General features: G+C 35.6%; 5 protein-coding genes and 1 long non-coding RNA gene across 11 annotated transcripts in view; 4 read left to right on the forward strand and 2 right to left on the reverse strand.

The window, feature by feature from the left end:
- The window catches only part of LOC107398445 (uncharacterized), an 86,908-nt gene extending 85,543 nt beyond the window's left edge, over nt 1–1,365 (forward strand). For all 3 annotated transcript variants that reach the window (XR_010334718.1, XR_001575302.2, XR_001575301.2), the window contains exons 3-4: nt 722–981; nt 1,035–1,365. This is a non-coding gene — a long non-coding RNA (uncharacterized LOC107398445). The remainder of the gene's footprint in view (nt 1–721; nt 982–1,034) is intronic.
- A 3,324-nt stretch (nt 1,366–4,689) lies between these two features.
- LOC103313907 (uncharacterized) lies at nt 4,690–8,814 on the reverse strand. 3 transcript variants are annotated; one of them, XM_008198396.3, is made up of 6 exons: nt 8,675–8,814; nt 6,652–6,965; nt 5,472–5,747; nt 4,937–5,424; nt 4,793–4,884; nt 4,690–4,742 (listed from the first exon to the last, which is right to left on the reverse strand). In XM_008198396.3, exons 1-6 carry the CDS (start codon nt 8,709–8,711, stop codon nt 4,696–4,698), a joined length of 1,254 nt encoding a protein of 417 aa, XP_008196618.1. In that variant the 5' UTR covers nt 8,712–8,814; the 3' UTR covers nt 4,690–4,695. The 3 variants fall into 3 exon arrangements, with proteins under 3 accessions (XP_008196618.1, XP_008196619.1, XP_015837998.1); XM_008198397.3 differs by having other exon boundaries at nt 4,690–4,747; XM_015982512.2 differs by lacking the exon at nt 8,675–8,814 and adding an exon at nt 8,304–8,635.
- Nucleotides 8,815–8,845: 31 nt separating this feature from the next.
- On the forward strand, nt 8,846–12,006 carry LOC657353 (galactokinase). The gene is made up of 5 exons (XM_008198398.3): nt 8,846–9,007; nt 9,092–9,423; nt 9,475–9,782; nt 11,512–11,786; nt 11,840–12,006. Exons 1-5 carry the CDS (start codon nt 8,846–8,848, stop codon nt 11,951–11,953), a joined length of 1,191 nt encoding a protein of 396 aa, XP_008196620.1. The 3' UTR covers nt 11,954–12,006.
- Nucleotides 12,007–12,993: 987 nt separating this feature from the next.
- Nucleotides 12,994–18,746, forward strand: LOC657204 (uncharacterized). The gene is made up of 7 exons (XM_015982511.2): nt 12,994–13,321; nt 13,751–14,029; nt 15,128–15,512; nt 15,796–16,971; nt 17,547–18,141; nt 18,190–18,383; nt 18,423–18,746. The coding sequence occupies exons 1-7, from the start codon at nt 13,249–13,251 to the stop codon at nt 18,550–18,552; spliced, it is 2,832 nt and encodes a 943-aa protein (XP_015837997.1). The 5' UTR covers nt 12,994–13,248; the 3' UTR covers nt 18,553–18,746.
- Nucleotides 18,747–18,814: 68 nt separating this feature from the next.
- Nucleotides 18,815–19,372, forward strand: LOC100141678 (uncharacterized protein). The gene is made up of 3 exons (XM_001808874.4): nt 18,815–18,970; nt 19,018–19,231; nt 19,277–19,372. Exons 1-3 carry the CDS (start codon nt 18,922–18,924, stop codon nt 19,341–19,343), a joined length of 330 nt encoding a protein of 109 aa, XP_001808926.2. The 5' UTR covers nt 18,815–18,921; the 3' UTR covers nt 19,344–19,372.
- A 1,799-nt stretch (nt 19,373–21,171) lies between these two features.
- LOC657039 (succinate dehydrogenase [ubiquinone] flavoprotein subunit, mitochondrial) lies at nt 21,172–26,635 on the reverse strand. Of its 2 annotated transcripts, none has more exons than XM_008198395.3 (4): nt 26,442–26,635; nt 26,046–26,292; nt 25,513–25,934; nt 21,172–22,561 (listed from the first exon to the last, which is right to left on the reverse strand). In XM_008198395.3, the coding sequence occupies exons 1-4, from the start codon at nt 26,502–26,504 to the stop codon at nt 21,323–21,325; spliced, it is 1,971 nt and encodes a 656-aa protein (XP_008196617.1). In that variant the 5' UTR covers nt 26,505–26,635; the 3' UTR covers nt 21,172–21,322. The 2 variants fall into 2 exon arrangements, with proteins under 2 accessions (XP_008196617.1, XP_968620.1); XM_963527.3 differs by having other exon boundaries at nt 26,046–26,301.
- Nucleotides 26,636–26,662: the final 27 nt, after the last annotated feature.

A 26,662-nucleotide genomic window follows, 5' to 3' on the forward strand; every position in this document is an offset into this window, starting at 1 on the left:
AAATGCAAAATTTTAAAATAAGATTTTGCAACAGGATCACAGGAATGCAAAGATAAAATCATTTATACAATAAAAATGTAGTGTTTTTTTTAATTACAAGGTTTACAAATTTTGCACAATTTTGAGTCTTTGTAACATTAAAATGGTTTACAGAAATTTACAGATTACTGTAATTTTATATTTTATGTTGACACGTATAGATGGCACGGTAACGCTTAAAGGTTTCTGTAAAACTGTACTTTTACATTTAATGTCAGGTGGCGCTACTCATTATTTCATAGTGACATCTAGGTGTCAGATACTAAAGTAAAATTTACGAAGTTATGTAATCGAGGTTGCCCCATTTATGTGTATTTTTTTAAACAGCGGATTACAGTAACCTGTAAATTTTTGAGTATTATTTAAAAAAAAATTTTGGTATAATTTGAAACTAAAATGTATGTCAGAAGCGCAAGAAGACCTTTACTTTTTTCAATTCCTTTAATGCCAATACATATTTTGAAATTATTGCCAAATTGTTAATTCCTCTGTAAAATTGTTTATTCCTCTGTATAGTTGGTTGTCTATACAACCTGTCAAGAGCTGCAAAATTTTAGAGAATAAATTCATAGTAACGTCAGGGGGTTGTTAAGTATAAAGATTTTTTTATGTTTCTGTGAGTTTCATAAACAATTTGGTCTTTCATTTTTGTTTGATTTAGGTTTTGTGGGCTTGGTTTTAGGTTGCTGGATCCTTCTGGCATACTATGGTACTGAATGAATAAAATCCGACTTTGAACTCATGTTGGGGCACATTTTGCAGAACGTTTGGTAAATATTTTGGTGGCTATTTCTTTCGGTGCTGCTGTTGTTGCTCAGTTATCGCATGGGCTTTAATTACCATACCAGAGGGTGAATTTGTTGACCACCCAGAATGGTTCTATGGTACTGGATGGTTGGGATTTATCCAGTCACTAAAATGGATGGTTACACCATGACTTATGTGATTTTAAAATTTTTGAGCCTGGTTTATATTTGAATTAATGTTTTGTGCAGAAATTCAAAGCTTCGCTCAAACCAATGAACATGTGAGGTCCTAAAGACCTAATCTTGCGGTACACTTGGATGCAGTGGAAGAAGAGTGAGGCAAAACAAGACGAGAAAGCACTGGGGGATACAGGGGACTGCAAAAGGCAACTCAGAATCGAACGAGTAATTGGAAAAGGAGCCTTTATTTTATTCCAGGGACTAATATTACGCATGTTTGTCATATTAGGTTTAGTGGAAGCGAAAATGCCACAGAACTGTAATTTGCCCGAAATTATTTTTGTATATATCTAGTTATTTATTGTATTACAGTTTTATTTTTAATAAAGTGTTAAAATTGTGTGGTTTTTTATTTTCCTTCAACATAAAACCAGGCAACCCAAAATACTTTGTGTATAATTGGTTGCATAACTTTCGCTTTATCTTAATTTGTGGGATGGATCACAAGAATACGAATTGAAAATTTTTTTACCTAAACTTTTGTTTCATTTTAAAAAAAATTGTTAAAAATTAAGAAAACTTGTGATTCACAAAATACGAAATATCTTCGTTCCCGTAGGAGATAGAGGGGTGGTTCTGCCCTTTTGAAAACCCTACCGCCCCGTAGTATTTTTCCTGGGCTATCGAATAGACGTGGACCCATTCCCGTATCTCCTTCAGGATCCGAAATAGCACTGCACATTTTTAAATCGGAAATCGAAGTACATGACGTAATAGTGCTTCAAAAGTTACGTGTGCATGCAAAATTTCAAGTTGCTATGACAACAGGAAGTGTCCTAAATTTAAGTTCAAAATGTAATTGTAAAGTTTTTATTTACCTTTTAGTATCCTAAGTTTTGTTTTTATAAGATTTTTTATTCAGTGTTTTTTTAAGTTTTGTTACTGATTTTATAAAAATTTTGGAATTAAATTTGGGACACTTACCGTTATCGTAGCGACTTGAAATTTTTCATGCACACGTAACTTTTGGAGCACTATTACGTCATGTACTTCGATTCCCGATTTAAAAATGTGCAGTGCTACTTCGGTTCCTGATGAAGATACGGGACCGGGACCTATTCCATTCGATAGCCCAGGAAAAATACTACGGTGCAGTGGGGTTTTCAAAAGGGCAGAACCACGCCTCTATCTCCTTCAGGAACGAAGATATTTTGCATTTTGTGATTTGCAGATTTTCTTGAATTTTTATAAAAAATTTTAAAACTACCAAAATTTTTCTTTAACTTTCTAAAATTTTTATAAAAATTTAAGAAAATCTATGATTCACAAATTGCGAAATATCTTCGTTCCTGTAGGAGATAGAGGGGTGGTTCTGCCCTTTTGAAAACCCTACCGCCCCGTAGTATTTTTCCTGGGCTATCGAATAGGCTAGGTCCCGTTCCCGTATCTCCTTCAGGAACCGAAATAGCACTGCACATTTCTAAATCGGGAATCGAAGTACATGACGTAATAGTGCTCCAAAAGTTACGTATGCATGCAAAATTTCAAGTCGCTACGATAACGGGAAGTGCCCCAAATTTAATTCCAAAATTTTTATAAAATCAGTAACAAAACTTTAAAAAACACTGAATAAAAAATCTTATAAAAAACTTAAGATACTGGCAGGTAAATAAAAACTGTGCAATTACATTTTGAACTTAAATTTAGGGCACTTCCCGTTATCGTAGCGACTTAAAATTTTGCATGCATACGTAACTTTTGGAGCACTATTACGTCATGTACTTCGATTCCCGATTTAGAAACGTGCAGTACTATTTCGGTTCCTGAAGGAGATACGGGAACGGGACCTAGCCTATTCGATAGCCCAGGAAAAATACTACGGGGCGGTGGGGTTTTCAAAAGGGCAGAACCACCCCTCTATCTCCTACAGGAACGAAGATATTTCGCATTTTGTGAATCACAGATTTTCTTAAATTTTTATAAAAATTTTTAAAGTCAAACAAAAGTTTGGGTAATTTAAGTTTAAGTAAAATAATTTTGCAAAACTTTAAAAATGGATCTCGTATCAGGATCACAGAAACGTAAAGAAGGCTTCAAATTGCTACTCCAAAATATATGCAACCAGTTATACACGTAGAACATTTTGGGTTGCCTACTTGGCAATTGTTTAGATAACTGCGTAAAAGTGATTAATGAAGGAAAATAAAAGAACACACAATTTTAACACTTTATTTAAAAAAAAACTACAATAAAATAAATAATTAGCTATATATAAAAATAATTTCGGAAAAATTACAATTCTGTGGCATCTTCGCTATCTCTAAACCTTCTATGACAAACAGGCGTTATATTAGTCTTTGGAATAACATATGCCCCCTTCCTAAAGGCTCCTCTTCCGATTACTCGTTCGATTCTGAGATGCTTTTTCGCGTTCCCCTGTATCCTCCAGTGCTCTCCCGTTTTGTTTTTCCTCACTCTTCTACTGCATCCAAATGTACCGCAAAATTGGGGACTAGATAAATCCCAACCACAAGTACCACCCAGTACCATAGAACCATCTGGGTTGTCAACAAATTCGTCCTTTGGTATGGTAATTAAAGCCCATGCGAAAATTTAGCAATAACAGCAGCACCGAAAGAGATAGCCACCAAAATATTAACCAAACATTCAGCAAAATGTGCCCCAACATGAGTTCAAAGTGGATTTTATTCGTTCAGTACCATAGTATGCCAAAAGGATCCAGCAACCTAAAACCAAGCCCACAAAACTTAAAACAAACAAAAATGGAAGACCAAATTGTTTATGAAAAAAACAGAAACATAAAAAGGTCTTTATACTTAACAACCCTTTGACATTCCTATGAATTAATTTTTTAAAATTTTGCAATTCTTGACAGGTTGTATAGACAATCAACTATACAAAGGCATAAATAATTTCAAAATGTGTATTGGCATTAAAGGAATTGAAAAAAGTAAAGGTCTTCTTGCGCTTCTGATACACATTTTAGTTTCAAATTATTCCAAAATTATTTTAAAAAAAATAAAACTCAAAAATTTACAGGTTACTGTCATCCACTGTTTAAAAAACAATAGAAGTCTGTAAAATAGTATTTTAGTATCTAATACCTAGATGCCACCGTTAAATAGTGGGCAGCGACATCTAACCACTCAACGTCAAAGTGTAACTTTACAGGAATCTTTAAGTTACACTATATCATCTTTACGTATTGTTCTAAAACAGAAAAATACAGTAATCTGTAAATTTCTGAAAACAATTTTAAAATCGCAAAATTTTTAAACTAAATCAAAATTTTGAAAAATCGCATGGTAGTTTTGAAACAGCTAATCGATATACTTGTATTTACCTGAAGAAAATTGTTTGTTAAAATTCTTTAAAATCTTCGTCTTGTGAATGTCTTTAGATGAGCACAAATAAATCCACTAACAACAATAGATAATTAGTAGAATATAGACTAGACACAATTATTAACACTTTACAAAAGTCATTAAACGAATTACATAATCCTAAATCTTTAACACAACACAATTCAAATTTGACACGACCACAAAACTTGTCAGGTACAAAATCGAAATACAACAGTACGATTTAAGCCTTGTTGAAGAAAAAAAATGTTGTATTCAACTCGTATTGTTGTAAATCGGTTTATTTATTTCACCTCGTGGACGATAAACCACTTTAAATGGTTTTGAAATAAAACAGCGCCTGAAATTTATAAGTTTATTGATTTCAAACGGCGAAATGCGTCCGGTAAAACCCCTGCCCTGAAAACTTTCGAATAAACAAATACATCAATAATAAATATTTACCAATGCTTTGTAAAATCGTGTACGCCAGCGAAACATCATGCACGTAAAAAATGTAGCAAACAAAATTATTTGCCGTGTCGCAATTTTCCTCCCTGGAAAAAAACATTCGTGGGTGTTCAAAATCGGCGCCAAATTCAAACATACCCGGCTATGTATGCAACATAATTCGGCAAATTCGGCGCAGATCCGCACGACGATATTTGCATGAACGAATGTTTGAACAGAATCTCGCCAGTTTCCAGCAGAATTTTCACGTTGATTTCCCCAATTTCGATACTTACCGGCTTCCTGTCGTTAATTTCGAACTTATTGAGGTGAAATTTGAGCGCCTCTTCGATCTGCTTCACGCTACCTTTGCAGCCAACGCTCACGCAGCCCAAATATGCGGCTTTGAAGCCGGATTTTGGCTCGTTTTGGCGCGGGGTTTGCTCGTGATTTGCGCCCAGTTTCAGGTCTCGAAGGATGGTTTTAAAAGGGGCGAAAATATCATTATTGTGCGAGGCTTTAATTATGATTAAATTGATTGGACGGCCTTTAGACAGTCGCAGGATTGTGTTTAAGCGACCTTTGCAGGATGAGTTTATTTCGACGTCGTTTAAGTTCGCTAAAATGTCACCGACTGTGATTTCGCCCTTGAAAAAAATCGTAAATTGGGGGAAGTACTGGAGGGAGTTTGTACTGATTCGGAGGCGACGCTGTTGGGGCGTATGTGCACGATCACGGCGCGATTTTCCGAAAAACTGATGTTGATTCCGAGGCTTTGGCAAGGGACGAGCTCGAGTTTGACCCGATCGGGGATTCCCCATGTCAAGTCCAGAAAATAGTAATTGAATAAATCCAATTGGAAATTGATTTTTTTGCACTGGAGTAGCACGGATAATAGAATTGTGGAGAGGATTTCGTCACCAATTATCGAGTTTCTTTCGTAAATGTACGGTTTTTTGTCCGATTTGTTCTAAAATTTGCACTGTGTTTTAAATTACGTGACGAAGCGACTACGGAGGACTATGAGTTAGGAGACGAAACGAGATTTTCTGAACCCAAAAAAATGAGGGCGCTTCGAAAGTTATATTGTTCGTTTTAAATTAATTTAAATGCAACCAATTCACTTAATTACTTGGGGAAAAATGCGCACTTGTTGAGCTTTGCACTCTCAACAGATTGGGAAAAACTGACGACTAAAATTTCCATAAGAAACATGAGAAAAAAATTATTTAAAATTTAAACTTTTCGCTACATCCCCTATTTTTTAAGACGCCGCGAATACGGTTAAAAATAGAAGAAAAATGTTAGAAAGAAATTTGTAGAGAATTAAATTTCCTTTAAAAAAGTCTGCGACACTATATTTCTATCGCCAACGGTTTAGGCCCCAAAGACGCTGCAGCGACGGATTTGTTTAATTTTATCGCTGGTCAAGTAACGCAAAGTTAATTTATACCTGAATTGGAGAAGATAAATATATGGTGCCGCGGACTTTTTTATAGAAAATTTAATTCTCTACAACTTTGTTCCTTACAATTTTTTTGTATCTTCAACCGTATTCCCAGCGTTTTGATAAATATGCGACGGTGCGCAAAGAATTATCAATTTGCGATCCACCTTATATTTTTGCGAACGCTGCAAATACGGCTCAAGATACAAAAAAAGTGTAAGGAACAAAGTTGTAGAGAATTAAATTTCCTATAAAAAAGTCCGCGATACCAAATTTCTATCTTTAACGGTTTAAGTATAAATTCAAATTCATTGCTCTGACAACTTAGACAGTAATGCGGAACAACTGCGCTCTCTGGCGACGGGTATGTTTTATTTGAAGGTCGTTTCGTATTCCTAACTTTTACATATCCGTAGAAGCGACTTACCAAGGCTTCTAGAGGAAAGTGCAAACATTTATTTACCAAACAGTATCTAATTAAAAGTCGAAATTTGCCTATTGGTGTTTTAACGCTCTTACATTTTTGTACTTCTTGCACGCTATTTTGGTAAATAAAATCAATGAGTTCGTCACCGGACGATATCGTGGACATCCATGCAAAAACTTCGATTTTTTTGCTATAAAAATTATGTTTTTCGATTAAACCTTTGTGGAAGATTGTTTCGATGACTTGACAGAACTTTTCCAAATTTTCACTTGAGTCTTTGACTGTTGTTTCGTGGAAAAGGCGTAACGTGTGACCTGGAAAAATTCGAATTTTCCGCCATGAAATCAAAACTCCGACTTTTCAAGGCATTTTGAGGTCAAAATTTCAAAATTCAGATTACAGAATGAAAATTAATAAAAAAAATCAAAGTCTGAAGTCGAAATTTCAACGCTCTTTAAAAATTCCGTATTTGGAATTTATAATTTTCAGTTTATTAATAGAGGAGAAATTTGTGTGAATTTAGAATTGACAGCTTTGGAAAGATGGAATTTCTAATTTCTAGAAAAAATTCATAATTTTTAGCATCAATTATAAAGACTAGACCAAAAGTAATGCACAATATTCATATTTTTGTTATTAGTCATTTAAAAACAAATGCTGGACATGGTCGATTTTATTTTTTTAATGCCTATTTAGACACTGCAGTGACATTTTTGGTTAGTGTTTTTACTTTTTGGTCAGTATAAAAAATTAAAACAATAAAGCAAAAAATAAAAAAGAAGAAAATAAAATAATAAAGTTAAAAGAATTATTGAAAGCTTTATACAAAAAGCTTTATCTTTTTGTTTTTGCTTAATTTTATAAGGAATAATAGTTTTTCGTTTATTTTTTGTGTTTAGATTTCATACTAAGTGTTTCTATCCTAAAAACAAAACAAAAAAAACAAGTTTTTGTGTTTAATTTTGAATCTTTTTTATTTTCTTAAATTTATTTTTTTTAATTTTTTTTTTGTATAATTATAAAGATAAAGCCATGTACTATCTAAAACAGTGCGAACTTTAATGTCGGTTGGCATTAAAAAAAATAAAAATGACGTCACAACTCGAAAAACGAATGTCATCATAATTTTAAAATGTATTAAAAAATAGACCTTTTTGAGATTTTTTTTTGAGAAAACAGTGATATGAAGTTTGAGATTGAATTTTGTGCGTTACTTTTGGTACAGCATGTAGAATACTTTTGAGGAGTTTTTACAATTGATTTTGCTAACGTTTTATTATCGATTAATTAGTTTAATAAATAATTAATTATAAGCTAATCAATGGTTTTATAAATGTCTAGTTTTTTCAAAATTCAGAATTGCTAATTTAATAGTGAAAGTTTTAATGAACCCCGACTTTTTAAGGCTTTTTAAATTTATTTATGACCTGTATGATCCTGTATTTATGATCTGTACTTTTAGCTTTTAAATAAAAATTCTCCATAATAGTCGATCAGAATTTCAAAATTTCTAATTTGACTTTAAAAAAATTTTACTAGAATGGATTCTTAACCTAAAATTCTAGAATGCCAATTTTAAAAAATCCTGAATCTTAATGAGGAAATTTTGATTTCTGCTTAAAGTCAACTAACTAAAGTCAAAAAAATATTACCTGAAACACCAAAATTTAACTTAAAAAAGGGAACATTTAATTCAGTTTGATGTCCTTTATCACCACCTGAGAGATTGTCCGACACTTTCGGATCAGACTGTAGTTTAAAATACAACTTTGGAAGTAGAAGTTAGTTTGTCAAGAATTTCTGGTTCAAAAAGCAAAAAACTGAGAATTTAAATTGAGCGCCACAATGCGATCGATAGGCAACACTAAATACCGACTTGAATAACATTTTATCTAATTTTTCCGAAAATATGAATAAAATAACGCCCAAAAAGGCAACAAAGTTGCATTTTGACTTGAAAATCCGGAATTATAAAAACAAAAGTTTAAACATAACCTCACATTCCTCAAAACTAAATATTTACCTTTAATATCTTTAATTAACGGGTCACTGACTGACATTGTTATCTCCAAGTCCTATCATTCAGCTATTTTCGAATAATTTTATCAAATATCACGCCAAACACACGTCGTTCAACATTTTCAGTGACTTTTCCTCACCGACACGTCAAAATTTCTAAAATTTTCCGCAAGAAATGGCCGAAAACATCCCCGAAATCGCGCAAGTGATAAAAGACGCAAAAGCCGCTTTCAAAGCCGAATTCAAACAAGAGGCGGAAATCGTCGTTTTCGCACCGGGACGAGTGAATTTAATTGGGGAACATATCGATTACAACGATGGTTTCGTCATGCCCATGGTAAGTGCTTCCTTACCGCCCTTGTAACAAAAATTCCGCGTTATGATTGCAATCAATTAATCTCAAGTGGCGATCTTATCGTAGGCCTTGCCCTTGGTAACAGTAATAGTCGGGAAGAAAGTAAGTGGTGAAGAAACCACAATTATCACCACAAACCCCGACGCAGACCCCCCCAAAAAAGCCACCATCGAAATGCCCAACAAAAACGCGCTGGTCAAAACCATCCCCCCAGGGCCCCCCAAATGGTCGAACTACGTCAAGGGGGTGATTTCGAACTACGTGGGGGAAACCCCGCCCGCATTTAACGCGCTTATTACGAGCACTGTGCCCACAGGGGGCGGTTTGTCGAGTAGTGCGGCTTTGGAGGTCGCAACTTATACTTTTCTGGACGCTTTGGTCGGCCCTAGTGCCGTAATGTGTGAATTACCGTCCTGATTTTGTCAGTGGTGTGGTAAAGTTTGTTTTAGGCCGACTGATAAGGCACTGGCGTGCCAGAAAGCCGAACATGACTATGCTAACGTCCCGTGTGGTATAATGGACCAGTTTATTTCCGTTTTGGGTAAAAAGGACCACGCGCTTTTGATCGATTGTCGAAGTATGACTTCGACTCTGATCCCGGTCGCTGATCCAAATGTGGTCGTTTTGATCACGAATTCAAATGTTAAACACGAATTGACGGGCAGTGAGTACTCTTCAAGGAGAACTCAATGTCAACAAGCCGCACTATTGCTGAAAAAATTGAGCTTGAGGGACGCCAAGCTTGAAGATATTGAATGTACGTATTTAAGTGAGGGATTGATTTCAAAGACAACTAAGTCCAAAAATAAAAAAAAAATGTTCAACTTACACATTATCCAATAGATCTACTTAAAGTCTACAAACTCAAATTATTTTTATTATACATAGTGGTGAACAAAAGTTATATTTTTTTTAATTTTATTTTTTTTTTGCATAATTAGATTCTACCTGAAAAAATAATGGGACTTTGTATAAACTACGGAAAAATATGAGGTTGAAAGCAAATTGATAATCCTAAGCGATAATTTCTTGCGCACCGTCGCATAATATGCAATTTATCAAAACGCTGGAAATACGGTTGAAGTCTAAGGAATAAAGTTGTATAACGTATATAAATCCAACTTTTAAAAACGGGCATTTTTTTAAAGTAGTTATGGCAACATCAATAACCCAAGAAACGTGAAGTATAAAGGGCATCTTTTTAATGATTTTTTATTAAAATGACTATCAATTCTATGGCAACGAAAGGTATACTGATTTCGAATTACATTATTTAAAATTTTTGTAATATTAATATCGGTATTCATGATTCCAAAGTATAAAAAATAAGTATTCGTGGATAACTGGTCTTTAAAACACTTGCTCTATTTGGAGCACCCCGGCTACGCCGTCGTGCTCGAAAAATCGCGCGTGTTTAAAGACCTATCTACTTATACAGGGTCGCAAAAAAGTATGGATACAGTTAAATATTTTCAGAACTTGAAATTTGGTAAACAGTTAAAAGTGTTTAAATTCTACCATTTGAGAGCTTTTTCAAATTTCTATCGTCATTTCTTTTGAAAATACAAGACTAACTTGATTTTTTTAAATGACACGAAGGGTCAAATTTAATCATTTTTAAAAGACCGTTTTTTCCTGAATTCAATGATGTTACATAATACCCACCTTAACTTGTATTAAAAGGTAAAAAATTAAAGTTCAAAAATTTTCTGGAATAGTAAAACTAAGTTACCTTAAAAAATACTGTTATAAGCTACATCTATTAGCCAAAAATTAAACCTGGGTGCAATAATTAGTTAAATAATGGTACATTTAAGTAAAACTAAGCGAAAAAAATGTTGGTCATCTTTTACAGCAAAAAAAACAAGTATTTCGTGTTTTTTTTTTCAGTTAATAGTGTTATTTTAACATTTTTTTTAACTTTTACTTATTTTTTGGTCAATGTTTAAACAGCAGAGAGATAAAGACAAGATTTTCAAGGCTAACAAAAGTTTACATTTTTCAAAATTTTCAAGTTTCGATTAAATTAAGGTATGCATGTGTTATACCACAGAAATCAGAAAAAAATGCTCTTCTCAAAAATATTGAATTTGACCTTTGTTGATATTTAAAAAAAACAAGTTAGCCTTGTATTCGAAGAACAAATGAAGATAGAAATTTAATAAACATTTAAAACGTTAGAATTTATATACTCTTTGGCATACATTAAATTTCAATAAGTTTTGATGAATAGCTTTTATAATATTTAACTGTATCTCTACTTTTTAGCGACCCTGTATTTTAATATACTTTTGTAGTGATTTTTCAAAAGTTGGTGTTTTTTATAACAAAAAGTTGAATGATTCCGAAATGGAAAGACTTTTAACGAACAAGTAACACCAACATGTAACTTGCAAAAAATACACGATTTTGTCAATTTTGGACATATGCTGTTTTTGAAATCAAGGCCTCACTTGATTGAACTGTGGAGTAATCGCAATTTTCAGATTTGAAATCGATAAATGCGTCCGAGGAGACAATAAAAAGGGCGCGACATGCCGTCACTGAAATACAACGCACGCAAGAAGCGGCCGAAGCGCTCAAAAAGAAAGATTTTAAAAAATTTGGTGACTTGATGGTTGCGAGTCACAATTCGTTACGAGATGATTTTGAAGTGTCGTGTGAAGAATTAGACCAATTGGTTAAATTAGCAATGGAGGTCAAGGGGGTTTACGGGAGTAGAATGACAGGGGGCGGATTTGGGGGCTGCACTGTCACACTTGTACGCTTTATTGATTATTTTGTGTAATTAGAAAAAAACAAGACGTATTTTAGGTGCAAAAATCAGCCGTTAATGATGTTATAGCTCACGTTAAGAAGGGCTACAAAGGAAAACCTACTTTTTATATCTGCAAACCGAGCGATGGAGCACAAATTGTGGCCAAATGAGATATTTATACACTATATTATGTATTATAAGTGTTTATAAATTTTATACCCAATTTTTGCGTTATTGCTATATACCTATATACCTAAACCGTTGAAGAGAGAAATGTGGTGACGCGGACTTGTAGAAAATTTAATTCTTTACAACTTTCTTCTGAACATTTTTCTTATATCTTTAACAGTATTCGCAGCGTCTTGAAAAATATAGGCCGAAGCGCAAATTTTAAATTTAAAATAATTTTTATCTTAAGTTTCTTATGAAAATTTTAGTCGGCAGTATTTCTCAGATTGTTAAGATTGTAAAGCTCGACATTTCTGAATTTTTTTCGAAGAAATTAGTGAATTGATTCGACTTAATTTATAACGATTTAGCGCCGAGACGGTATAACGCTCAAAATACCCCTATGTTTTCTTTGTTATACTATTTTTTTGGGTTCACAAAATCTCGTTTCGTTTCCTAACTCATAGCCCTCCGTATTTTTTCAAACCAATTGACAAAAAATGAGGTTAGGTTATGTTTTTGCAAATTTTTAACAAATTTAGGTCACAACTCGGGTCAAATGCGAAGCCGTACGGCTTCGTACGATTGTTATCGCAAAAATACCCAACTGGTGGTGACTTTTGGACGCAAAAAGTGGAAATAAAAAATAAAAATTCTAGGTTATGTAACCTGTGACGCAACTCAACAAAATCAAACTCTGTCGCAGCGTTCGCAGCGTTTTAATTACTTTTTCCTCATTCTCAACTCGTGCAATAAAAAAGCCTTCATGTTGGGATCGGTGACTTTTTCATTGATCTGTTTCAAAGCCTCTTCGCCCCCATCTTTGTACATTTGGCTCAACTTCTCGGCGTATTCCAACCAAACGCAATTCGCACAACCGGACATGCAGCACGTTGTCGGTTCTTCAGGGAAGTCCCCATTTTCCGCTGGTTTTTCATTGGGTTTTTCGACTTTTTCATCGTGACATTTGCGACAGAAAAAAGCTAGATTAGGGATGGAGTTTCGCAAAGCTGAAAAAAACGTTATAATTTCGGACGATTAAGCGATTATTTGAAACACACGAAAGCGAGTAGACACTATTTTGAGAACCCCCATTACATGAAACTTGAAAAGTGAGGTTACGTAAGCGCACTTCATTCATGACTTAAAATAAACCAGAGAATACACCAAATCGGGATGCGAGTCGTGGTGCATCTCTCGAGGCGCATTTCCGGTCATTTCGAGCGATAATAAGGTCACATTTTTTGAGTTTATGTAAAAATTTTGAAATTTGTGACGTAATCGGCACGTGGTCGAAATGTTTAAATCGCTGTTACCTTGGAAACACAGAAAAACAAAAGTGATGGTCCCAGAGCAAACGATGGAAGATGGTAAGTGAAAAAATGTCAAGTTTTTAACAATTTGTCACGATTTTAGTCGATTTTAACCAAGTTTTGTTGTTTTTGTGTGAGACAGCTTTTGTGAATTGTACAGAAATAGTGTCATGTGCTCCTCCCACTCGAATCGCATTTGTCGCCACTTCAGGTTAAAAACTTGTTAATTGGGTCTGAAATAGATGCGTTTTGTGCACGTTCCGTGTGTTTTCCTCATGGAAAATTGTTTTTTCTCGAAAATTTGAATTAATTTCAAAGTGAAATTGTTGTTTATTGAGACTCCAACCACCCACAGTTGCTTCTATTTGGCTTTTCCTCCTCCTCTCTACCGGTTCACCTTCACGAACATAAACATTGAACACTTATAAACTACGTGATTTTTTTAACAATTAGTAGTTGTCCGGCGATCATTGTGTTAATTTTTAGACCAAAACCTTGAAGACCAAAGCCTCGTCCCTTGCCAGACTTGCGGTCGCACCTTCCTGCCCTTGCCTCTGAAAAAACATGCCCCCATTTGCGAGAAAAACGCCACGAAAAAACGCAAAGTTTTCGATTCGTTGAAACAGCGAGTTGAAGGCACCGATTTGGCCCAATTCCACCAAAAATCCTACTTGAAAAAACCGTTAGAAAGCGCACCAAAACCGCAAAAAAACCAGTGGGAGGAAAATCACCAAAAACTGGTCGATGCCATCCGATCGGCGAAAGGTAATTATTACGGATTGCTAAAAGTTAGGATACGAAATGACGAACGAATAAAACGGTCCCGTCCTTGGTAGTTCCGTCAATGTCGCCAGAGAGCGCAGTTGTTCTATTACCGTCTAAGTTTTCAGAATAATGGTTGTATTTGTGTAACGGTTAACACATAACAAATAAAAAAATACAGGCAGATGGTGCATTAAATTCTCTATAGTAAGACATAAACATAATACAAAAAATTTGTCGTAAACTATATTTAAAAAAATTACAAACTTTTACCAATTTGCACTCTGTCCCATATTTTTCAAGACGCTGGGAAAACGGTTACAGATGCAAGAAAAATGTTGGGAAGAAAGTTATAGAGAATTAAGTTTCCTACAAAAAAGTCCGCGAGACCATATTCCTATCTTCAACCATTTTGGCCCCAAAGTTGTTCAAAGACGCTCAAGCAACGGATTTGCTTCATTTCGCCAGTGGTCAAGTATTGTAAAATTAATTTATAACTAAACTGTTGAAGAAAGAAATATGGTGTCGCGGACATTTTTGTAGAAAATTTAATTCTCTACAACTTTGTTCCTTTCACTTTTTTTGTATATTCAACAGTATTCCCAGCATCCGCAAAAATATAAGGTGGAACGCAAATTAATAATTCTAAATAATAATAGTTTGCGCACCGGCGCATATTTATCAAAACGCTGGGAATACGGTTGAAGATACAAAAAAATTGTAAGGAACGAAGTTATAGAGAATTAAATTTCTGATAAAAAAGTCTGCGACACCACATTTCTATCTTCTACAGGTTGGGTATAATTTAACGTTCCATTACTTGACCACCGTAAAATGAACCAAATACGTCCCTTGAGTGTTTTAGGGCCTAAACCATTGACGATAGAGATTTTTTTTTCTCATGTTCCATATGAAAATTTTAGCCGTTAGTTATAAGAGTGCAAAGCTCATAATTTCTACACTTTTCGCAAGTACTCTGCCGTATTATTTTTTCGGGTTCAGAAAAATCCTGCCATTTTGTAGCCCGTTTCGTCTCCTAACTTATAGTCCTCCGTAGTAATTATAGAAGTGCCAAAAAACCGCTTGTCTATTGCAAAACAGGGAACATGTCTTCGGTGAAAAAAGCGACGCCTCCGCCCTCTTTGAACGAGCGGTGCCCCTTTTGCGAGCGCCACTTCGGCCCCAAAGCCTTCGACCGTCACGTGGAGTGGTGCAAAGAGCACCGGAGTCGCATCCAAAAATCACCAGCCAATGTTTTACTAGCGAAGGAACGACTCGAAGCTCGGACTAAATACAAAGTTCCGCCTCTGACAAAGTCGAAACGTGTTACTGTGAAAGAAAAGTATTCCAGTCCGAGTTTGAATCGGACCGAGTCGATTTGTAGCGTCAAAAGTACACCGGTTGTCGCCAAACGCAGCCCTAGTGTAAGGAAGCCCAAATCTGTGCTCGATTTGGGAAAAAAAACCGAGTTGAAAGTCGACAAAAGGTAAGAAAAACCCGAGGGGTAAACAGCTGACACCAATTTTTTTCTCGAGACCAGGGACTTATTTAAATTTGTAAAAATCTGAAAATAAACACCCGGTACATCCCTGGAAATCCTTGAACTTGTACACCAACATTCCTATCTGTTTACCCCTGAAAAATCCAAGAAAACCCAGAAACATGTGTAGGGAGAACGGAGGAAAGAGGTTTAAGACAAACGTCCAATCTCCTTGCAGTGTTTCATTCCCGCTTTATCCCGACTTTCCTAACCCTCTTTCCTTCGACAGTTCCCGAAAATATTGTCCCGGTCGAGAGAAAATCAATACGAATCACGTGGAAAATCTCGAATCGATCACTGTAGCGCCGGTTAAGTTCAAAAAATTGGTAACTTGGAAAGACATGAGCGAGAAAAGTCCCGACTCCGAATCGGTGATTGTCGTTTATGAAAATTCCAACGTTTTCGGGAAAAAAGAAGCCACAAAAAGTCACACTTTTATCGAAGAACTGAAGGAAATTCTCACGGATTCCGACAGTGATTTCTCCAAGAAACAAAGCGAAGAAGTGACTGTTTCAAACACCACGATCGAAGAGTGCAAAAGTGCCCCTGAATTCGCAAATTCGGACGAGGATTTGACGAAATTAATCAACTCACACATCGACAGTGAACTGTCTTTCAGCGACTTGGCCGAGAATTTCCAAAATTGTTTCATTTCAGACGAGGATTCGAAACATGATCTAAGAGAAAATTCGGACAATTTGGGGGAAAAACACGATTCCCCCTCAAACGATTCACTTTTCTCCTCACGTTCGACCGAAAAAAACGACGCGATTTTAACAGCTTCGGGGGAAAAACATGATTTACTTTTGTCCTCGCGTTCGACCGAAAAAAATGACTCGGTTATAAGCATTTCAGGGGAAAAACTCGACTACCCCTCAAACGATTCACTTTTCTCCTCGCGTTTGACCGAAAAAAACGACCCAACCGGGGTCGTTTCGGGGGAAAAACACGATTCACTTTTGTCATGGCGTTCGACCGAAAAAAACAACTCGGTTTTAAGCAGTTCGGGGGAAAAACTCGACTCCCCCTCAGACGATTCGCTTTTGTCATCGCATTCCGCTTTGGGGGAAAAACATGACTCACTTTTGCCAAAAAACGATTCGGTTTTAACCGCTCCGAACATCTTTTGTTTTGGTAAAGTCCAGAATTTTAACGAATACGAAGTTCCGAAAAAACGTCGAAAATTGAATTCGACTTTTATCGTCCAAGTCCCGACTTTTCCAAAAAAATCGGGTTTTTTACCGAAAATCGTGACCGACGTTGAAAAACCGATCAAAATTGCTGTTGAGGAAAAAATCAAATCGCCGATGAAATTGCCGATTTTGGGCAAACGACAAAAGAAAGTCAGGAAAGAAAATGTCGAAGTCAAAAGGGATACAAGCGACGTCTTTTTGAGTTACCGAAGGTGTGAATTTTTTACCGGTCTTTCGATAGCAATTTTCGCTCAAAAATTGCCAAAATATTTTTTTACACGAAATAAATCTTCAATTGGTAGGTAAAAGTTGTCAAAATTTGATTACCTAGCAACTATCACCAGGCAACGTGATTTGTTTGACCTTGGCTCCTTCGCACAACAATTTGAATAAAATACAAGGTGTGTTAAAATGATTTTCATCTAGTCTAGTTGCCTGTGGATTTCTCATTTAAAATCCGAAATGCCGTTTTATAGAACTACTGACAAGCATTCAAACATCGAATATTCTTCATTTATTAAGCCTCCAGTTCTGAAATAAACTGTGATAATATAGGTGTTTTTTTGTACAATTTTAGTAACAATTTTTTGTAACAATTTTAGTTGCTTTTTAATAAATCTTTTGAATGTAATTAACTTAGTTAACAAAATTAGTTATGACATTTATTGACAGCGGATTCATTTGAGTAAAGCGGTAGAAAGAAAGGACAATCATTTTAACACACCTTGTATTATTTTCTGATATCGGCGGAAAAATTGGATTTTCCTCTTTAATTAATTTTTTTCAGCCCCGTTTCGTCACAATACGACCCGTTCGTATCGGCCGAGCGACAATTTAAAGAACTGCTCGATTGTGACACAATTCGTCCACACACAGCGGTCGAAAAAGCGAAATCTCCTCCGAAAAAAAGCGTAAAATCGGCAGAAACATCGAATAATAAGAAACGTCAATCGGTGATCGATCCACCGGTTTGTTTCCAAGATTCCGAAGACGATTTCGAGCTCCTCGAAAATATTTTAAACGAGAAAACGAATTTTAAACTCGACTTAAATAAAAATGACGATTGTTTCGATATTTTTTCAAACACTGTTACCGTTGAGAGGAAATACAGCGATGATATGTCATCGATTGATTCGAATTTAATAAACGAAAATGATAACTTATCGATTCCGGAAAATTTCAAACTAGATAATTATTCGCCAACATCGACCGAAGACACTGACACAACAATACAAAACGACTTCTTTGAAAAAATCGAAACTACGAAAAAAACTAAAACTAAGACGGGCTGTAACGAGGTGGCTAAGACCAAAAGTAAATGTGTAAGTAAGGCAAAAACTACAAAAGAGGCGGAAAAAAATAAGAACGTGGAGAATAACAAGGTGATTTTCTTTACGATTACCTCATTGTTTTGATTAACGATTTTGTAGAATTGTGACATAAAGGCCGAAGATTTGTTTGCGGTGGACGACAAAATGTACGCCGAATACAAAATCTACGAGGAAATGTATCTCAAAGAGAAGGAGCAAAGGTCGAACAAAAAGTCCAAAGCGAAGCATTCGGTCAAATCGTACGGAATCGAACTAGAGAAAAGTAAAGTATCGGACGATTCGGCCTACGGCAGGTAAGTGTGCACTTACAGTCCGCAAAAAACTCGCTTTAGTCTCACTAGGGCCAAAATGGACTCGGAGAACGTGCGAATGTCGAAATTTTGCCACGAGTGCGGAAACAAATATCCACTTACAACGGCGAAGTTTTGCGTCGAGTGCGGTGTGAAACGCTTGGTCTTGTGATATTTTTCGTTGCTTTACCAAAGTATTTAACAAGTGCAATTAATTTTTTTATACAAATATATATTTTTGCGCGATTAACGGCCAGGAGTGTGTTTGTGTTGTTATTACCATTCCAATGATTTTATTATTTATTAACAAAGACTGATGTGTTTTTCTCATTTTTTTAATAATTATTAATAAAAAATTAATTAGTTTTTTGTGCGTTTTATTCCACTTTCCTGACAACAATTTATTTAAAGACTCGCGATAACCTTTCAACCGAGTTATCGAAACGTCTAGCACAATGAACGAAATTCATTTGTGATTTTGCTCTCGCTAGTGTTGCTCTCGCAATTTTCGCTGAAAATACGGTCTTTACCAGAAATCTGCATGACGCGCGTTTTGTTCGAACGCAACCAGAATAAAAAATCCTTCAAGGGTACGTAAAATAAAACTAGGTGCAAATAATCGTTTTTCGCTCTCTAGTTTGGCAAAAAATGTCCGTTGTCCCCCAAGGGGTTTTCGCCGCACGTAAGATACGCCAAAATGAAAGAAATCTTAAGAATTATAATCACGATTCTTATCTAACCCCGACTAAGTACAGCAGTAAATACATGAACAGCATCTGGGGGATGTACAACCGGTATTCGGTTCACAATCTCAAGAAAAACATGGACTTTTTCGCTTTCGGGGGCCAAAAGTAAGTGCGTTTGTTACGCAAAAATGTGCTTATTTGTTGTTTCAGGGAACAGTCGGTTGAAGCGCATTCAACCGACTTGAAAACCCTTTTGGCAAAGCCCGACGTGATGTAATTGTTGTCTCAATAAACTGTTGCATTATATCTGTTATTATTTCTTACTAATCTATTGTAATCAAATATAGGGTCGGTTCCATCAAACTCAGTTAAATAAGATAACTATCCTTTTATTACAAAAATTGTTCTGCTTCTTCCACAAAAAAGCTAAACTGCTCTTGCCCTTTCTCTTTTGCAGTTGTAGGTCAAATGAATTATTCTAAAATTTTATAATTTAATTTTAACAAGTATTTTTAGCTATTCTGACAATTCTCTTATAGAAAAAAATACAACTTTACACACGCCAGTTATAGTAAATTATGTGATTTGGAATAAATCTGATGATAGCTTAAGTACCAAAGCTATCTGTATATTTTGGCGAACGTAGTGAGGCAAATAATTCTGCTAATATCGGTTACTGATGACCACCTACTGTACCTTTACAGAAATTACTGAAGCAATAAAAGAGACAACATTAGTAAAAGTCATGACAAAAATAAACAGAATTTTTATTTTATGAAAGAAATTTTTTTCACTTCACTTTTGTGAAGTTTTCGAATAAACTATTATTGCCACTATTGTTATAAAGTTTATCGAGAACCCTAAAGTGTACGGGGTTATCTAGTTTGCTAAATACTTATTTTAAAATTTAGCAGAATTATCCTCGAAGGTATTGTGACCCAATATTATGTAGAAGAAATATTTTTTGTGTTATTTTTCTTCAAAAACTTTTATATGGTGAGATTACCAGGTGTTACCTTTTGGATTAAGTTAAGAATACAGTACCGAGAGCGAGAGCAAACTAGAGAAATCTGGTTACATTTTTTTTTCACTCCAAATACCTTACATCATCTACATTCTCAACTTTTTAAATGTTTTAAATGATACCAGGGTCGCAATAAGTAAGGATACAGGTAAATTTTTGATACAAAGTATTTAATTTTAATTTAATAGAAAGTATTTAATTTTAACAGTTATATTCAGGTGGCACAGAGCCTTAGATAATACAAACACTTCAAAAGCCAACAAAATTTTATTAGTTCGATATTTTTTTTAAATCATCGAACTCAAAAAAATTCTCTTCTTAAAAATCTGATCTTTCTTGTCCTTTAAAATAAATCAAATTTCCTTTTATCTCCAAAACAAATGGAGATAGAAATTTGATGAACATCTGAGGCGATAGAATTTAAATACTTTTAAGCATATATGAGATTTCAATAAGTTTCGATGAGAAGTTGATCTAAATATTTTCTTTTATTTTATAACTTCAACTTAAAAACAGTAAAGGTCAAACTTCTTCAGTTTTTTTTCCCGTAATGTATAATGTTTTGTATAACATGTGTCAATTATCTATATCAGGGTTTTTTGATTTTTGGTGTTTTGTTTTTCTTATACATTTTTGTAATATATGTATTGTAAGAACTACCTTATCAATTAATTTATTTTTGTCCGTTATACACTAAAAACTCGGTTGGAAAAGAAATAATTATTTTTCGTTGTTAACATCTTAAACCTACTTTTATTATCTGAATATCTTTTTTAATATCTTCTTTAAAATCTGAACTATTTTAAAACACGTTTCCCACAGCAACAAAACAAAACAAAAAAACAACAAACGAAAACGCTTTCGTTTTTTACAATTTTTTAACTCATTCTTATAAAGCTACATTTATAAAAAATTGTCAAAACAGTTAAAAATGTACAGTAAAAATTTATTGTAGTAAGAAATAAAATTATTGATCATGGGAAATATTGGTTTACAACCTTGGGCAACGTACTGTCCCTTGGGCCTGGCGGACCTTAGGCCAGTAACTGTTTTTGTTCAAGGTGTCAGTGAAACTCATAAATCTTTGTACTTTTTTATATTTTCCACATTAAAATAACTTAATAAAATCACTTGAATCAAATAAATTATGCTAGGCTACTTTTGCGCAATACTTGTAAACAAAATATGCATTTAGGAAAAAGAAATCAACATAAAATACTCAAAATTAAAGCTTAATAAGATCGAATTGCTGGCGGAACAGTGGAACATTCATTTTTGTTCAAAGTATCATCAATCACCGGCCGATATCTAATACTAACTTTGCCTGTTTTTTCATCAATAGTAGTCAAAGTATGTTTACGCCAATGCTGCTCAAGCGGCTTCTTCTGCTGCCCCTCAACCGGCTTACTATAATCATACTCATCTATCCTCAACTTGTAGTCCTCGCGGGCGTGCGCCCCCCTTGACTCCTTCCTGTTCTCGGCCGCCACGATGGTCTGGCACGCGTTCAGCATCAAATTCTGCAGCTCGAGCGTCTCCACCAGGTCCGAATTCCAGATCAAACTGCTATCGGTCACTTGCAAATCCTTGAGATTTGAGTACAACCCTTCCATCAGCTTGCACCCCTCTTGCAGTGTTTCCTCGGTACGGAAAACAGCCGCATGCGTTTGCATTGTCTTCTGCATCTGGAGGCGCAAAGTCGCCGTCGGAATCGCCCCCTTGGCGTAGCGACACCAGTCCAGGTTGGCCACGGACGCCTCCCCGGCATTTTCCCGAATATCGCCGATTTTCTCGCCCGGTTTGTGCTCCTCGGCGATTGTTTTGGCGCAAGCACGTCCAAAAACAACCAAATCGAGCAGGGAATTTGCCCCAAGACGGTTGGCACCGTGGACCGAAGACGACGCCGCCTCGCCACACGCATACAACCCCTTAACCACCTTATCCTGGTTGTTCACATTTGTTAAAACCTGTCCCTTGTAATTGGTGGGGATTCCCCCCATGTTGTAGTGGACGGTTGGTAGCACTGGGATTGGTTCCCTGGTGACGTCCACGCCGGCAAAAATCATGGCAGTTTCGGAAATGCCCGGCAAGCGTGTGTGCAACTGCTCGGCCGGTAAGTGATGTAACTGTAAGTAGACGTGGTCTTTTTCGGGGCCACAGCCGCGGCCTTCCCTGATTTCGATCGTCATGCTTCGGGAGACGACGTCACGACTGGCTAAGTCTTTGGCGACGGGGGCGTAGCGCTCCATGAAGCGTTCGCCTTGCGAGTTGATCAGGTAGCCGCCTTCGCCCCGACAGCCCTCGGTTATGAGACACCCAGCACCGTAAATGCCAGTCGGGTGGAACTGGATGAATTCGAGGTCTTGCGAGGGTAGGCCGGCTCTGGCGACCATTGCCGTACCATCACCGGTGCATGTGTGGGCCGAAGTGCACGAGAAGAAAGCACGGCCGTAGCCACCGGTAGCCAAAACCTAAAAAAATGGTCATAATCAGATATTGTAATTAAATTAATAATGTGTTGTCCATTTATTTTTTAAAACAATTGTCAATGTCTAAATAATCTAAAAGCATCTGTGAAATAGCAAAAAATCCAAGGCGTCACAACCAAATTAAAATTTCAATTGCGCAATTTTTTACTACTTCAGTATTGAAATTGTTACTTAAAAAATAGGAGGAATTTCATTATAAGAAAACGATTGCAATCGTCCATACGCCCATACCATAAAAATTTAGGATAACATTAAAGCTTTAAATTGAAGCTAGAAACTCTATCGTCGTTTGACATATACTTTCTTTACTTTGGGTAACTAGAAGTATTTATTTTTTATACTGGAACTAAAACTTGAAACACCCTGTATACAAAAAAATAAGTTTGTGTCAGAAATGTCAGAAAAGTTGCAACCGATTAAAAAAATTACAAAAGAGAAGAATTCAAGAGGATAAATGACACGGTAGAATGCAACTGATCATTATTGAGTTAAACATGAAAGTAAGAATTTATTTATTCATTTTACGTCGCCAAACTAATAATCAAACAAATAACTAGTGGTGATTATTGTTATAAAGCATAGACAGACAATCATTATTTTTCATCTTACGTATTTTATTATATTTTTTTTAAAGACTAACAGTGGGTACAGCAGTGGATTTGAAAATTTTTTATTACAACGCCTATGGGTAATTTTTGAACAGTAAACAATTATTTAATGCCAAATGCTAAAATAATGCCATTTTTTATAATGTCAGTTCGCCACCAGGTTTGGAATAAGCATTACAAATTAATCTAATTACAATGTGGTCTGTAATAAATTAGAGAAAAATAACTAAATAAAGGGCTACCATTTTGTTTTTGGGTCAAAAATAAAAAACTATACAAAAATTAACTTTTTGTTAAAATAATATCAATCACTTTTTATAATCAATTATCAAAGAGCGGTTGACAGTTGAATATTAAAAAAAAATAATGTATATTTTTGGAGAGAAAGGTAACAATCTTATATTTTTATCAATTTTTTTTATTTTTAAATTCTATTACAGAGTGTCTCAAAATTAGCGGATTCGGAATTCAGAACATTAGTCCAAATACAGAAAAAAAAAGATTCAGGCTTCCCTAGAAAGATACATGGCGTACTCGGGATTCGCCAATTTTGAGATACCCTGTATTATATTAAACAAAATTGCAATATTTGCTCTAAACATGGAAAACAGGCACTAAATATGGGCGATAGAAACGAACTTAGTACAGTCAAAAAATGTTTATCTTGTGCTTATTTTACTGTCTGAATCCTCTTCACCTTCACCGTCAATCACTTTATGGTCAGAAGTCTTTGTTTTCTATTTTTTTTTAAATTCTTTTCTTTCCTTTAGGTATCTAGTTTTTAGTTTTTTATTTCTTTTTCAATTTTCCTTTTATTTGTTCAATAAGGGTATTTTTATGGGGAGACAAAGTTTTACCAAAGGCCATAGCAGCTTTTCAACATTTTTTTTATTTATTTATTTTTTTTCTATAGTCCATATTGAAAGAGTAAATGGGCAGCTACGAAGAATTAATGCAATAAGATGTCATTTGTAGCGTCTTTAAGTCCACATTTAAACCCTTTCCTCTACATATCAATTCAATTAAAAGATAATCGATTATTTTAAAATTAATTACATTATAACAATTATTTTGGAAAATCATCGTCTGACGAAGTTAAATGATGTGTTAAAATTTTGAATTAAAATCCGTCATTTTTGAAGTTATATTCATGAAAACTGGTATCTAGGCTATCGGCAAGAAATGGAGATTTTTTTTTAATTCCACCCTCAAGAGGGGAGGCACTAAATAAGGGTTAAAAATCTGTATTTTTTTACAATTATCCAAGGGTGACTTATAATAGTACAACCCTGACGAACTTGAAACGCAACCAATTATACAATTATCGTTAATACCTAGATCAAATCGATTTAATCAGTTTTAGCTTTGGACATCACTATAATATTTCCGATTGTCAGAAAATTATTAATTATTTTTCAAACTTTATTACCTATGAATTGTTAAAATAGTGCTTTTCATATTACATGTCGCACCTACTTAGTGGTAAAACAAGAAAAAACAATTCAAAATCCATCTAATGCATATTAGTAAAAACTGAGTCTAGTGACAGCACCATTTTTAGAAAATTTTGACTCATCACTAAATAGTAGATTATTTAAAAAATTAGATTTCAATCTATTCTTCTCCAAAACTGGATTCTTGTCGTATAGTCCCTTTCTTTTAATTCTTGAACCAAACTTATGGTATGGAATGACGGCTATAGTTTATGTTTAGAATGGAACAACAATGCATTATTGTGTAAATGACGACAAAAATAATTTTATAAACATTATTTAACAAACAATAAAAAACTATAACAAATTAAAATAATTTTTCAATTTATTTTAACTTGTTTCTAAACTTTTATTCCATATCGATAACACGGACGGGTGTACGAACTATAGAACACAACAAAAAAAAATAACTTCTTTAATCGATTTCGTAACGAATAAAGTATTGTTAGTTGCATTTAACCGACGCAGGCAGCGTAAAGTTACGTGAAACACCGTGTACACATCTTGATTTTTCAAAGATACATACTGTAATTGACGTTCAAAAATAAATTATTTATCTTGTCACAATTCGATAACGTCAAGGATGTCCAAATTACGTATTGGAAAAATATAATTTATTAGATGTTAGATCTAGTTATTTATGAGAATTGTATATTGGGTTGCATTTAGGGTTCGTCAGGGTCGTATTCTTATACGATTATGGTATTTAGGTGTTCGGTTAAAGATGAATCTGGGCCTTTTTGGATATTCCACCCATAAAAGGGTGTAAGAAAAAATCCGTCATTTTTGAAGCTAATTAAGCTAAAACTCCAAAATTTTTAAGCGGACTTACGGTGTTTTTGGCCCGGATCCGGTGAATTGTGCCGTCTTCAAGACACAAAGCAATGACTCCTCGGCATTCCCCGTCCTCCATAATCAAATCCAACGCAAAATATTCGATAAAATAATTGCAATCGTAGCGCAATGACTGTCCATAGAGCGTATGAAGCAGGCTGTGCCCGGTTCTATCAGCCACGCAACAACATCTATGGGCCTGCCCCCCTTTCCCAAACTTAAGACTCTGCCCCCCAAAAGCCCTCTGATAGATTTTCCCCTCGGAAGTGCGCGAGAACGGCATTCCGTAATTTTCGAGTTCGATGACCGCCTTGGGGGCTTCCCGCGTCATGTAGTGAATGGCGTCCTGGTCCCCCAACCAATCGGAGCCCTTGACCGTGTCGTACATGTGCCACTGCCAGTTGTCCTCCTCCATATTACCTGTCACATGGTCGCGAAATAATAGCAGAAAATTCCCCCAGATAACTTATCACTTGTTGCTCTTTGAGCCCCAGACGGGTCAAGGCCGGGGCAATGGGAATCTCCACTTACCTAGCGCCGCGTTGATGCCCCCTTGGGCCGCCACCGTGTGGCTCCTGGTGGGGAACAGTTTGGTCACCACCGCGGTCTTGAAGCCCTCGGCCACGAGCCCGAACGCCGCCCGCAAGCCGGCGCCCCCGGCCCCCACGACCACAGCGTCGTACGTGTGGTCCACAATGGGGTACACCTTCGAGACGGCGTCACTGCTAACCTTGGCATTTTTCTTGTCGACGCCGATGTGCAACCCTTGCGCCAGAACCTTCGGGTTCTGGAACAATTAGGTTAGAATTAATTATTTTTAAAGGTTAGAAACCGTCGATGGTGACTCGATTTAATCCAGAAAAACTCAAAACATTTCCACCAACTGTATTATGTAACACGTGATTATTTGGCCAAAAAAACGCCTACCTTTGCGACATTCGTCAAAATATGTTTCGGAAAAATCGTTTGTATCTTTAAAAGGCCACTCATTTTAATCACTTTCTAAACTAATTAGAAATTTTTGAAATGACCATTAAACCCCGGCACCTTTCGCTAAACTGGACAAAAAAACAAATGACAATCGGCGAAAAATGTACGGCTTGACCAATCACGTGCCGTTTCGCCGAGCTGTCACGTTCAAATTAAGG

The sequence above is a fragment of the Tribolium castaneum genome, chromosome 6, assembly GCF_031307605.1.
Source record: "Tribolium castaneum strain GA2 chromosome 6, icTriCast1.1, whole genome shotgun sequence".
NCBI lineage: Eukaryota > Metazoa > Arthropoda > Insecta > Coleoptera > Tenebrionidae > Tribolium > Tribolium castaneum.

Excerpts from the sequence above, each read along its gene's own strand:
- LOC657039 (XM_963527.3), bottom strand. The coding sequence starts at position 26,504 with ATGAGTGGCCTTTTAAAGATACAAACGATTTTTCCGAAACATATTTTG. Across the intron at positions 26,302-26,441 it reads TTTTGACGAATGTCGCAAAG|AACCCGAAGGTTCTGGCGCA; the intron begins GTAGGCGTTTTT and ends TAATTGTTCCAG. Across the intron at positions 22,562-25,512 it reads GGATCCGGGCCAAAAACACC|GTTTTGGCTACCGGTGGCTA; the intron begins GTAAGTCCGCTT and ends CCATTTTTTTAG.
- LOC657353 (XM_008198398.3), top strand. The coding sequence starts at position 8,846 with ATGGCCGAAAACATCCCCGAAATCGCGCAAGTGATAAAAGACGCAAAA. Across the intron at positions 9,008-9,091 it reads ATGGTTTCGTCATGCCCATG|GCCTTGCCCTTGGTAACAGT; the intron begins GTAAGTGCTTCC and ends ATCTTATCGTAG. Across the intron at positions 9,424-9,474 it reads GTCGGCCCTAGTGCCGTAAT|GCCGACTGATAAGGCACTGG; the intron begins GTGTGAATTACC and ends AGTTTGTTTTAG.
- LOC103313907 (XM_008198396.3), bottom strand. The coding sequence starts at position 8,711 with ATGTCAGTCAGTGACCCGTTAATTAAAGATATTAAAG. Across the intron at positions 6,966-8,674 it reads GTTAATTAAAGATATTAAAG|GTCACACGTTACGCCTTTTC; the intron begins GTAAATATTTAG and ends GAATTTTTCCAG. Across the intron at positions 5,425-5,471 it reads ACAGCGTCGCCTCCGAATCA|GGCGAAATCACAGTCGGTGA; the intron begins GTACAAACTCCC and ends ATTTTTTTCAAG.
- LOC657204 (XM_015982511.2), top strand. The coding sequence starts at position 13,249 with ATGTTTAAATCGCTGTTACCTTGGAAACACAGAAAAACAAAAGTGATG. Across the intron at positions 14,030-15,127 it reads TGCCATCCGATCGGCGAAAG|GGAACATGTCTTCGGTGAAA; the intron begins GTAATTATTACG and ends ATTGCAAAACAG. Across the intron at positions 16,972-17,546 it reads GTCTTTTTGAGTTACCGAAG|CCCCGTTTCGTCACAATACG; the intron begins GTGTGAATTTTT and ends AATTTTTTTCAG.
- LOC100141678 (XM_001808874.4), top strand. The coding sequence starts at position 18,922 with ATGACGCGCGTTTTGTTCGAACGCAACCAGAATAAAAAATCCTTCAAG. Across the intron at positions 18,971-19,017 it reads GAATAAAAAATCCTTCAAGG|TTTGGCAAAAAATGTCCGTT; the intron begins GTACGTAAAATA and ends TTCGCTCTCTAG. Across the intron at positions 19,232-19,276 it reads TTCGCTTTCGGGGGCCAAAA|GGAACAGTCGGTTGAAGCGC; the intron begins GTAAGTGCGTTT and ends TTGTTGTTTCAG.